At 58.1% G+C, this 12,245-nt stretch overlaps 1 protein-coding gene across 1 annotated transcript in view; it reads right to left on the bottom strand.

The window, feature by feature from the left end:
* TBC1D8 (TBC1 domain family member 8) overlaps positions 1–10,916 on the bottom strand; it is an 86,339-nt gene extending 75,423 nt beyond the window's left edge. Inside the window, exon 1 of the mRNA XM_055121849.1 lies at positions 10,683–10,916. Coding sequence (XP_054977824.1) covers positions 10,683–10,809 — 127 coding nt within the window. The 5' untranslated portion in view covers positions 10,810–10,916. The remainder of the gene's footprint in view (positions 1–10,682) is intronic.
* Between the last annotated feature and the right edge of the window lie 1,329 nt (positions 10,917–12,245).

The raw sequence follows: 12,245 nt of genomic DNA, 5'->3' as shown, positions 1-12,245 counted from the left end.
GGAGCAACAGTGGCGGTGCCTCCAAAGCCAAAACAGAGGAGTTCTGAGGAGTTCTTTTATTTGTGGGGATTTTTTTTTTTTTTTTTTTTTGCTTTTTGGGTCACACCTGTGATGAACAGGGGTTACTCCTGGCTCATGCACTCAAGAATTACTCCTGGTGGTGCTCAGGGAAACATATGGGATGCTGGGAATCGAACCCAGGTCAGCCACATGCAAGGCAAATGCCCTACCCACTGTGCTATTGCTCCAGCCCCAAGAGGAGTTCTTTTAAAAAGCAAAAATAGGGGTGGAGAGAGCACAGTGGGTAGGGTATTTGCCTGGCATTCGGCCAACCCAGGTTCATTTCTCGACATCCCAGTTGGTTCCCGGATGACTGGCAGGAGGAATTCCTGAGAGCAGAGCCAGGGGGTAAGCCCTGAGCACCGCCGGTGTGCAAACACACCCCCTCACGCCCACCGGGGCAAGAACGCCGAAGCAGGTGAGAGACCATGCAGGGGTTAGGGCACTTGGCCGGCATGAGTGGCCCAGGCTCAATCCCAGGCCTGAAATACACTCCCTGAGCACTGCCAGGAGAAGCCCCTGTGTGCAGCCAGGCACGGCCCAGAACACGGGGTCAAGTTAAAGTGGCTATTCTTAGAGTGCTTCTGCTTCACCCAGATGTTTAGACATTTCCATCACTTAAGGAAACAAGACAAGAACTGCAGCAGACCAGGCCAGCCCAGAGGAGAGAAGGCCACTCGGAACTGACCGGCTCCTGTTACTCTTCCGGAGAGGGTCAGACGAGGCAAGTGAAAACAGCATGAGCACTTCTGCCCCGAAAGCCCTCTAGAAGCAAAGGAACTGACGCTGGGTGCCACATCACTGTCACATCCCTCCCCTGTGGGACACAAGATCCTCTAGCCTCGAGCCTGAGCTGAGGTGATTCTTCCCGCCTTTCTTGAGAAATGGCAGACACACAAACCACTGTACTCACCTGGAAAGTGAGACCCACCACGGCCTTCCCCGAGAGGCGATGGCACCCACCTTCGCCTCCCCAAGAGGACCACAGTTCTGCACACCCCTCTCCACGTATCGGTTCTTCAGACAGAGGAAGGAATCTCCTTCCTTTCAGTGGCCTGCAGTAGGCTTTTTCAAAGTCTGGGAAATGTTTTACATGATCCCAGGCACTGTGGCATATAAAAAAGAAACACAAACCCAACATTTACTGACACTAAGTCATAAATTCACTGAGTCCTTTTGTATTGGAGGGCACACCCAGTGGGGCTGCAGGGCCAGTCCCAGCGCTTTGCCCAGGGGTCCCTGCCCGCGTGTGGTCCAAGCAGAGCAGCTGGACTCTCCCGCCCTCTTTGCTTCCTGGTCTGTTTTCAAGCCCAGAGAAAGCTGTTTCAGAACAAAGGCTTGTTTCAATGCCCAGTCGGAGTCAGGCTCTCAGCTTAGGAAGCCAGGACCCAGGAACAGCTGCAGCTTCACAAGGGGACGGGGGACAGACAGGAAGCAATCGGCCAGTCTCTCGGCAGGAGACAGAGTGCCCGCCTGAGGCCTGGCTGCGTCCGGGCCAAGCTGTCCCGACAGGTTTGCCTGTGGGGGGGCAGGGAGCCCGAAGCAGCCCAGAACCTAAGGCCCCGGACCTGACGCCCGCCCCCGCCCTACCACCGAATATCCAGTTCAGGGCAAAGACACCCAAAGCTAAACCAGAGGGTCTGGCACATGGACTTGGAATGATGCCGGATGACCGAGAATCATCCCCCAGGTTAGGTACTAATGTAGAGTGATCACTAGTACTATGAGGACAGTGCCCCCGGCACTAGCCGACGAGGGTCCCCGGACCAGGACTCTGGTACCCACCAGGAGACTGCTGGAGGGCGGCAGGTCACAGTGGCCAGACTCCTGTGAGGCCAGAAGGAGAGGCAGCAGAAGGCACTTGCCGTGATCCTCTGAGCACCACCAGGAGAGAACCCCGAGCACCGAGCCTGCAGGAAGCCCCGAGCACCACTGGGTGTGACCCAACAACGACCACACAAAACAGCCACTTTCATAGAGAGTGACGCCTCCGTGGGCAAGTGGGCACTTCGTTCACCCACACTGGGCATTTTCCCTCCGAGAGCCTTCCCAAGTGCGTCGGCGCTGAGGAGAGTTTGTACTTGCTGTTACAAGCTGGGAAGAGTTCCTGGTACACCCTGAGGCCTTGACTCAGTGTCTATCAGAGGGTCACCTCTGAGGACCAGAGATGGCCAACGGGGCCAGCGCTCACGCTCTCCCTGCAGAAGGTGCCTGGGGTTCCTTAGCTCTGCCGGGAGCTTCCTCCTTCCCGGGATCTAGACTCCCCGCCCAGAGTGAGACCCTCCCCTCCAATCAGAAGCACCACCCCCCTCTCCCCGGGCCCTTCGGTGTCTGGTGTCTGTGGAGAGAGGTCGGCTGGGGGCCACTCTGCAGCGGGGGGTCAGCCTTGGGGCCTCTCCTCCCCACAACCCTGCGCCTTCGCTGGCTTGAGGCGACTAGGATGGGCCACGTTGGTTTACTCTGAAATGAAGCTACTCTCAAACCAGGCCTGTCCTGTGCCAGGTTACGGGCTGTTGGGAGCAGAAGCTCTCATTTCCCCCACTGGTCACCTACTCCTGACCTGGACAGGGGTCCTGGGACCCGGGGAGATGTCGGACAAGGCCGGGATGGACAAGCCACAGAGTAAGGTAGGCACGTGCCCCATAAGTGCGGGGGCCTGGCCTGCCAGTGGACTCTGACTCCATCCAGCGCCTGCGCCTCCCTCCAGTTCCTCCCGCAGGGTCTGGGCGCCTGCGGACATCACGGCCCGGCTGCAGGAGCCCAAGTTCAAGAGAATCAGCACAGACTGTTTCCAGGGGTCTGACGACCAAGGCCACTCCTTCACACCAGCCTGTGCTCTCAAAACAGGGCTTGTTATTGCTTTATTATTTGTGTGTGCATGCGTGTGCATGTGTGTATGTGTGTGCATGTGTGTGCATATGTGTGTGCATGTGTGTGTGCATGTGTGTGTGCACACATGTGGGGGCGTGTGTGTGTGCATGCACGGGTGTGCATACACGTGTGTTTGCATGAGCACTGTACCATCCCAGTCCCAAGGCCACCTCTTGAAAGCAGGACGCCATCGAGGTCCAGAGCAAATGGAGCTGGTGGCCACACATAAGTCCTCCCACCTCTCGTTCTGTTTCGGCCTCATCCAAGTGCCCAGACAGTGCCAGTGAGTGACCCAGTCCCTCCTGCCCACCCCTGACCCCATGGATCCCGCATTATAGAGAATCAGTGCACTCAGATGTACTGTGAACTTTCGGAAGCGAGGGGGTCACTCCGTCCAAGGACTGCCGAGATCTCCTGGGCCCCTCTCACTCAGGCGCGGTTCCTACCACATCAGCAAGCAACATCTGCAGCGTCCTAACTGTGTGGTGGGAAAACTCGGAAGCATCTCCTAAACTACACAGCTGGTTTGCCCTGACGGCCCGAGATCACCCATGGACTCTCCTGTCTCACATCACGCCGGGGCTGTCTGTGACTGGGCCTTCTACCCCACTCCCCTCCCGGCCCTGGGGTCTCCTCCCTGATTCAGGGGCTCCATCAATATCCTTCGAGAGACCCTCCTAAGGGTCCCTCTTAGGCAGCAAAAGGCACGAACTATGAAAAACAGCATATCTGTCTGTCTGAAAGGTGCAGGTATTGGCTCTTCAAAAAACCCATAACAAAAATAACAAGCTGGGGTCAGGCTGACTCCCAGGGAGATCCACAGGCTCCGCGTGAGAGAGGAGCAGCAGGTGTGGCGCAGCCCCACTGTCATACAGAATGTAACACAGAATCAGAACCAACACTGAGGCACAGCTCCAGGACCGCACTCACACCCATGCACAGTTCCCGAGAGATTGACAACACAGAAGAGACACTTCTCCAAAGGGCCAACCAGGACGCTGGCGCAGAGCCCTGAGTCACCCAGCCCCAGCCCGGGGGATGCGGCCCCGGGCTCCCCGTCTCCACAGGGTGGAGGGTGGGAGCCCAGGAGGGCCTGTCCGCCCCCCACCGCACATGGGGGGACAAGCACCGGAGAGCGCACACCAGATCCCCAGCCCTGATCAGACCGGACAAGCTTCCAGTCTGGGGACTAGTCGACCGAAAAGTCACGTGTCAGGGGCTGGAGCAATAGCACAGCAGGTGGGTAGGGCGTTTGCCTGGCACGCAGCCAACCCGGGCTCAATCCCTGCCATCCCACAGGGTCCCCCGAGCACCACCAGGAGTAATTCCCGAGTGCAGAGCCAGGAGGAACCCCTGAGCATCGCTGGGTGTGACCCAAAAAGCAAAAGACATATACAGTTATAAAAACACACAGGGCTAGACAGACCCCACTCTGCTGGCCCACTCCCAGGCTGAAGGCCCCTCTGACAGACTGAGGACTCTGAAATGAACTGGAAGGAGTCATGCTCTGAAAGGTTTTGTTTTTTTTTAAACAAAAGATGTTTATAATCCTATGAAGTGACCATTTCTGCCACTAACTCTAGTTAATACAGAAAGATTAACTGTTCTGAACTTATTTTTTTTATCTGCAAGACAGAAATGAAGTAACTTCTGCTTATTTATAACTGCTGTGGGAACATTGCTAGATAAAGCTTACGGGGAAAAATCAGGATTGGGGGGCGCATTCAGGGTGATGCCCGGGGGCTGCTGGGAATCTCTCCTGGGGGCCGTGAGGCATAGGATTGAACCCAGGCCTCCTGCATAAGATGCAGGCACGTAGCCCAAAGCGACCTCTCTAGCCTCAGAACACTTCTGATGACTGAAGAATCGCACATGTTGAATGAAATCATTTTTTCTGCAAAATAGTCACTCACTTTAGTAAAATTAGTTTAAGAGGTTATATTTAATACAAATTTTATGAACAAAGGAATATATAATAGATTTGGCAAGTGCACTAAAATTAAGAAGAAAGAGCTATTAGCACACAAATGTGGGTCAGCGCTGCCCGCAGGGAGGGGGATGGCCAGGAAACCACAGGCCCCAGAAAGAGGGGACTTTCAGCAACAGGTGAAGGGTAGATTTCATCTTCCTACTCTGGCTTCACATCACACTCCTCTGGACATGAAAGATCCTGTTGTAAAACTTCTGGCGAACCACCGTCCTTGTTTTGTTTAGTTGCAGTGCTGGGGATAAACCGTGGCTTTCCTGCACTCAAGGTGTGCGCTTCCCTGAGACAGCCCGGCCTCCATTCCTACTCTGGGGCGCCTGAGCCTGGGGTTTTCTCAGAGTGGGGCCTGGGAGCTATCTCAGAGGGCCGAACACATGATTTGCATAGAGGAGGGGAGTGTGGTTCCCAAAGCAGTAGGCCAGAGAGCCTTGCACACACACACACACACACACACACACACACACACACACACTCACACGCATGCAAAACACACACACACACACACACACACATACACATGCACATACAGAGCAAAACCTGCTACAAAACACAGCGTCTTTCCCTAAGAAGACCGTGTCTGTTTTCTTTTCTCCGTCCCACCCTTGGGTAAAGCAGCGGCTGCAGAGAGAGGACAAAAGTCAGTGCATCTGCGCTTCTCACAGCAAAGCCAGGGCCAGCTGCTGGCAACCCACATGGCCCCTGACCGATCACACAGCCAGGAGAAAGCCCTGAGCACCACAGCCTGTCATGGCAGCTGGCTGTGACCCAAACACAAAAACAAATAATAATAATAATAAAAGTAAAAATGGGGAAAATAGCATAAATAGAGTGATAAAATCCATCAGGACAGACACGCCACATGTTGAGAACATGGATTCAGATTCATGCCTGGGCACTGGGCTGTGCTCTGGACCCACGGGGACATTGCATCTGGTCACTCGGGGCACGTGCAGCCAGCTTTAAAACCACACAGATAACCGGTAGGAATTCCAACACCCGTCCCTCCACCAGTGCACATTTCCCAGCACCGCTGTCCCCCGGTTCCCTCCCATCACCCCCAACCCTGCCTGCCTCTATGGCAGGTGCTTTCTCTCTCTCTCTCTCTCTCTCTCTCTCTCTCTCTCTCTCTCTCTGAAATCCAATCGTGAACAGCTTTGTAAAGGCCTACCTCACAGCGATTCAATTAAAAAGTTGCACACACACACACACACACACACACACACACACACACACCTGCCCATCCAAAGCAAGGATCCAGGGAAAGTGCCAGTGGGTTAGGAGCAAGCCCTGCGGCCTGGTGTGTGAGGAGGACCAGTGCACAGAGCGGCAGGGCTGGGACGGCCAGGGCAGGTGGCACAGGGCAGCAGAAGGGGGCGTGCAAGGCCCAAAGCCTCCAGGCTCTGCGAGGGTACGCTCAGGGCTGCTCTCGCTACGACGGCCCAGCCCAGCTTTAAAAAGACAAACGCGACATCATATGCCCTTTGGAACCAGCAATAGAAAACAAATTATCTGACTATGCCTTCTCGGCAGGTCTGATTGTTGGGGGAAATTCCAAATAATAATGGTGGGTCTTTGTCGAAATATTGAATGCGATCAAAGTGGAGAGAGAGTAAAGTGGAGTAAAGTGGAAATCATCTGCCACACAGGCAGGGGGAGGGTGGGATGGGGGTACACTGGGGTTCTTGGTGGTGGAACATGTACACTGGTGAAGGGATGGGTGTTTGATCATTGTAACTGAGACTCAAACTTGAAAGCTTTGTAACTGTTCTCACACTGATTGAACAAATAAAAAACAAAATAAAATAAAAAATAATAAAAAGACAAACAGGGGGAGGATTCTCTGCAGGGACATTGTTAGGTTTCCCGCTTCCACTTAAACACCCTCCCCCCCATGCCTGAGTGAGAGGACAGCCTCAAAGCCTTAAAGCCACAGCCCTTATGCCCAGCAGGGTGCCCGTCCACCCCCAGGCCGCAGAGGGGCAGGGAGGCTCCGGATCGAGCTGGATCTCGGAACCACTAAGAACCAAGTCCGCCCAGGCTGGAATGTTTGGGGTCTCCACGGCCCAGAGCCACACTCTGCTCCCCCTGTCGCGTCCCACTTGGCTGGAGTCTTTCCTCCCCAAGTCTGTGGCACGCAGGAGGAGTCCTCGACCTTCTCATCCACGGCTACTGTGGGGAATTCCAATGCTTTCAGTTTTAAAATTCAGTTTATTTTACCTAAAGAGCCTTCTGGGTTGTGCCCTGGAGTCAAAGTGCTTCTCTGATTTGTACGCTTTGTTTGGGGGTCACTTTTGGCAGTGCTGGGGCTCAAGGCCCAGGTTCCATGTCAGTCAGCCTTGCCCCGCCACAGGCACCCACCCTGGCCCTGTGCGTCTCTCTGTTTTCCGGCAACGAGGACAAAGCCCGGGAGACACAGAGGCAGTACTGGGGCATCTGCTGAGGACTGAGCCAGCACTTCTTCACCACCAAATCCACGCCTGACCAGGGCTCTCCCCAGGCAGAGACAGACGCTACCAACAGAGCTGGCGGGGCCACGCACCCCGGCCCACTCCCGACCTCCCCACCATCTGAGCGAGCCCTGTGTGTGGTATTGGGGACCCCGGGCGGGGGCTCCTGGGGCTTGCTTTGCTTTCATTTGGGGGCCATGCTCAGGGCCCAGTAGGACCCAATGGGCGAGGCAGTGCCCTGTATTACCTCTCCAGTCTCTCTCCAGCGCGCCTCACAGTCAACATGAGATCACCCAGCTTCCTTCGATTCATAAGGGCTGGAACCGCCAAAGAAGCCGGGCACCCGGCGCCTGCTCCAGGGGCACTGATTCGATTTTCTCACGGCACTGGTACCACACTCCCAATCGGACATGCAGTCTCTCTTCCACTCCAGTGCTTGCTCTTTGGCTCGTTCCTTTTATTTGGGAGCTAACCCCCGTGGAGCTCAGGGGCTGCTTTGGCTCTGTGGTCAGGAGGTGGTGCCAGTGGGCTCTGGGGGACACTACATCAGAGGCCGAGTCCAGGCTTTGGCCAGCCTGAGCACGTGCTGGCCCCTGCATCTGTCCCCTGCCCATGACCTTTTCAACAAGCAGAAGGGCTCTTGCTATTCCACACCACAATGTTGTTTGGGCTCAGTTTTTCGCTATTTTTTGGAAGCACACAGTCATTTTATTTCAAACCCTTATTTTGATCAAAACCCTGTGCACTGCTGATGTGCAAGGTGGGAAGCTTCTGCCCTCCAGAGTAAGTTTACTACTGCCCATGTCCATGTCCTTTTGGGGGCCAAGTTGTAACTAAGGCCCCCCAAAACCAAACTAGCTGATTCGTAGTCGAGAAGACCCTGACGCCAACACCCATTCTCCCCTCTACTTCAGGCTTCCTCTGAGATCAACGAAAGCGCTGGCAGGGCCGGGTTCTGAAGGTGAACATTGGAAAAGCAGAAAACATCAATAATCTTATTTCAATTACACTGCTAAGCTGCCAACTCTTTGGGGGAGGAAGCTGCAGGGTCAGACCAGAATGGGGAAACGCTCAACGCTGGGGGTGGGGAAGCTCCAGCCCCTCCATGGCTGGCCCAGGCGGAGCCCGCAAGCCCAAGTCATTCACCTTTTAAAACAGAAGTGAAGCCCTGGAACAGAGTTCCGCAGCAGAGAGGCTGGGGTTGCCGCCGAGGCCGAGGGCAGTTCCCCTCACGCTGCACAGACCCAGGTTTTGGGAACGCTCCTCCACCCAGCCCCATGGGGCTTCTCCTTCTTTCCTCTCCGGGGCCACTGAGCTGTGGGGACCTTCTCCAGGCAGGAGACTGTGGTCACCCGCACCTGGGACCTGACTTTATGCTCCCACCAGGGGGCCCAGCAGCTGTCACACCAGCTTGCCCTCAGCAAGGCCCTGCCCACCTTCCTTTCCAGGCCTGGCCTGGGTAGGCGGGACCCCCCCTCCTGCCCAGAGGGAGCAGCCTCCCAGGGAAGCAGCAAGGCTATCCCCTTCCCAGGGTCACACTGGCCAGGGACACAGGAAGCCAGAAGGACCAGGGCTGCTCCTGCGGGAGAGCCAGCCTCCACCCGGGCCAGGTCAGCAGGACCCCCAGTAAGCACGGACCCTCCCCTTCACTCAACAAGCACCCAGGGGCTCCCACCTAAGCACGGAAACTTCATCCTTCATCCTTCATTCAACAAACACTGAGCAAACTATGTTGTAGGCCCATTGGAGATAATAACAATTATCCACCCCTCAGCAGGCAGGGTGTTTGCCTTGCATGCAGCCGACCCGAGTTCGATTCTTCCATCCCTCTCGGAGAGCCCGGCAAGCTACCAAGAGTAACCTGCCCACACGGCAGAGCCTGGCAAGCTACCCGTGGCGTATTCGATATGCCAAAAACAGTAACAAGTCTCACAATGGAGACATTACTGGTGCCCAATACAGCAAATCGATGAACAACGGGACGACAGTGCTACAGTTCAGTGCTACAACAATACGGAGCTTAAACTAAAGAAATACTAAATGACTAAGTGTATTGCATCATTGGGAGTGAGTGATGTCGAGCACAGAGCTGGAGGTTTGTGTGAGGGTATGCGTGTGTGTGCCAGATGGAGGGCAAGTCACACTCTCTGGGACTCTAAGGCAGATCACAGTCCACACTAGTGGAGTATGCCTGTCCAGGCTGCCAACTGCAAGTCCAGCACCATCCCAAGAGACGCCTGCTTCCGACACCTCTCTCCAGAAAGAGGCAGAACCAGCCACACCGGACAATGCATTGGTCTCACTACTTTCACAAACTTTTAAACTCTGCTGTGAACCCTGGGAATCTGCTGCAGAGACGCTGCAAGTGGGGTCCTATTTTCTCAAGAGCCCACGGGGCACTACCCTCATCACAAACCATCCTCGGAGCATCCAACGGTCCTCAGGGGCACCCTGGGCCAACCGTTGGGGGATGTGGCAAGGCTGGTGACTCAATCCTCAGCCTCCATTTGCTAAAGGCCTGAATGAAGGTAAAGCACTCAGCTGCCTAGGGCGCTGGGCCTCTGAGAAAGAAGCTGGTGTGTGTGTGGGTGGAGGGGGGGGAGAGGGATCTTGTTGCCCATAAGAGTTTTTCTTTAATTGTGCCATTCACAGTAAACCCGAACCAGAGCAAATGCCAAGGGCTATGCCAAAGGTGCAGGGCACACCTGGGCCTACTGGACGAGCTGCACGGGTGGAGCCCTCCTGCTCGGTACCCACATAGGCACCATCTGGAGAGGCAAAGTCCGAGGCCACCTCCCGAAGGGCAGCGGGCAGCAGCCCCTGGGGGCCAGGCCTTGCCCAGCAAACACCTCCCTGGTGGGGCCCATCCCAGCCTTCTCCATGGACCCAGGGGCAGGGGTCGCCCCCGCACAGACCCTGCTCCCCTGGGCGCAGCCTGGCAGCAGAGCACGTGCCTGCACAGGCCGGACCCTAGGTGGGCGCTCAGCATGGGAGGGGGGGGTCCCTGGGTGCTGACCCCTCGGCCGCTCAGCTGGAGCCAGTGGTACTCCTATCCCCGCCCACTGCCGTGCCCGGCACCCTCGGGCCTGGGTCGGCCCCCAGAGCCTTCCCGCACTGACCACTGACAGGCAGGGAGAGCGGCCGTGGGCCGGGCCCAGCTCCCCGCGCTCCCCCGACCCACCCGGGGCTCGGGCCTCCGGCTCTGGCCCGCTGGGTTCCCACTGCCCCGCTGTCCCCGTCGATCCTTCCGCGATCCCCCCCACCTCCTCCCCGCGGAGCCCGGCCCGGCCGGCGGCAGGTGGGCAGCGCGGCCTCACCAGACAGGCGTCCAGCGCCCTCGCCGTGGCCGCGGCGCCGCTGCAGGACGAAGTAGCAGCTGCTCTTCTGGGTCACCCACAGCCGCAGCGCGTTCTTGAGCAGCACCTCCTCGGGCCGGAGCCACATGGCAGCGCGGGAGGACGCGGCCAGCGGCGCCCCGCGCAGCGCTCACCGCCGGCCTGGACACGCTCCGGACACGCCCCGGCCCGGCCAGCCCCGGCCCGCCCTGGTCCTCCCCGGCCCGCCCTGGTCCTCCCCGGCCCCTCCCCCTTGCCAATGCCCCGCCCCTCCGCCCAGGCCCCGCCCCAGACACGCCCCTCCCTCGACGCGACGCTGGCCCCGCCCCTCAGCTCAGGGGCCTGCCACGGGCCACGCCCCTCCGCCAGAATCGACGCAAGCCCCGCCCCACGCTCGCCCCCGCCCCGCCCTTCTGCCACGGGCACGGCATCGGCTCCTCCCCGGGCCACGCCCCTCAGCCCGAGCAAGACACAGCTCCACTCCTGGTCCCGAGACACGCCTTCGACCACGCTCCTCCACCCGGCCACGCCTCCACAGGCCCCGCCCCCTGATTGGGGACATGCCTTTGGCCACGCCCCTCACCATACACGCCTTCACAGTGGCCTCGCACCCGGACACGCCCACTTCCTGGCCCCGTCCCGGGCGCGCCCCCTCCCAGCCGGGACCTCGGTCTGGTGCATCCTTGCAGCTTCCCCCAGCCCGTCCCGCAGCGCCCCTGCCTGGGGTTCCAGCCCCGAGGAGCTGGGGGGACGGCTGTATGAGCCACAGAGCACGGCCGGGGGCGGCGGGGTGGGCGCCCCGAGAGGAAGGAGAGCGGCAGGTGGAAGTGCCGGGCTGGGGTCCGCGGAGCTGGGCACCGCCTCCGTGCAGAGCAGGAACACAGGCGCCCCCGGGAGCCTGCGGGGCAGCCCTCTGACCTCGCACAGCACCCAGGACGCCGCCCCAGAGCCCAGGGCACGGGGACCCAGTGCTCACGGGGACCCAGTGCTCACCCTGCAGGCCCGTGACAGGGGTCAGCAGGGACAGGGCAGGCTTTCCTCTACACACAGACCGCCCTCCCCAGGTGGGAGAGCACAGCCCGCCTGGCATGCGGGAGGTCAGTCCCCAGGCCCTGCAGTTGTGGCCCCCCACACCCTTTCCTGCTCAGCCTTGGGACCGCAACTCACTCTACGGAAATGGGGTAGGGGGTGTTGAAGCCGGAGAGTCCCACGGGTGGCGGCTTTGTGAAGCGGGCAGGACAGAGACGGTCACTTTCTCACTTCACAGAAAAGAATTTCAGGAGTAGAGGAGCGGTGAAGTGAAGACAGACAGATTCTGTTTGGAGGGTTGTAGGCAGGGGAAGGAGTGGGGAGGAGAGAGAGAGAGAGGGAGAGAGAGAGAGAGAGAGAGAGAGAGAGAGAGAGAGAGAGAGAGAGAGAGAGAGAGAGAGAGAGAACCCCCCCGCCACAAGCCAGCATTAGGTATGAAGCATGAAAGTCCCCATCTCAAGAGAGGAGATGCCGCCCACACATGTGCTCAGGCACCGCATGTGCTTAGCAAGCAGC

This window comes from Sorex araneus, chromosome X (assembly GCF_027595985.1).
Source record: "Sorex araneus isolate mSorAra2 chromosome X, mSorAra2.pri, whole genome shotgun sequence".
NCBI classification, from domain to species: domain Eukaryota; kingdom Metazoa; phylum Chordata; class Mammalia; order Eulipotyphla; family Soricidae; genus Sorex; species Sorex araneus.
Note: the sequence above shows the minus strand (reverse complement) of the source record. Positions and strands in the feature narration are given on the sequence as shown.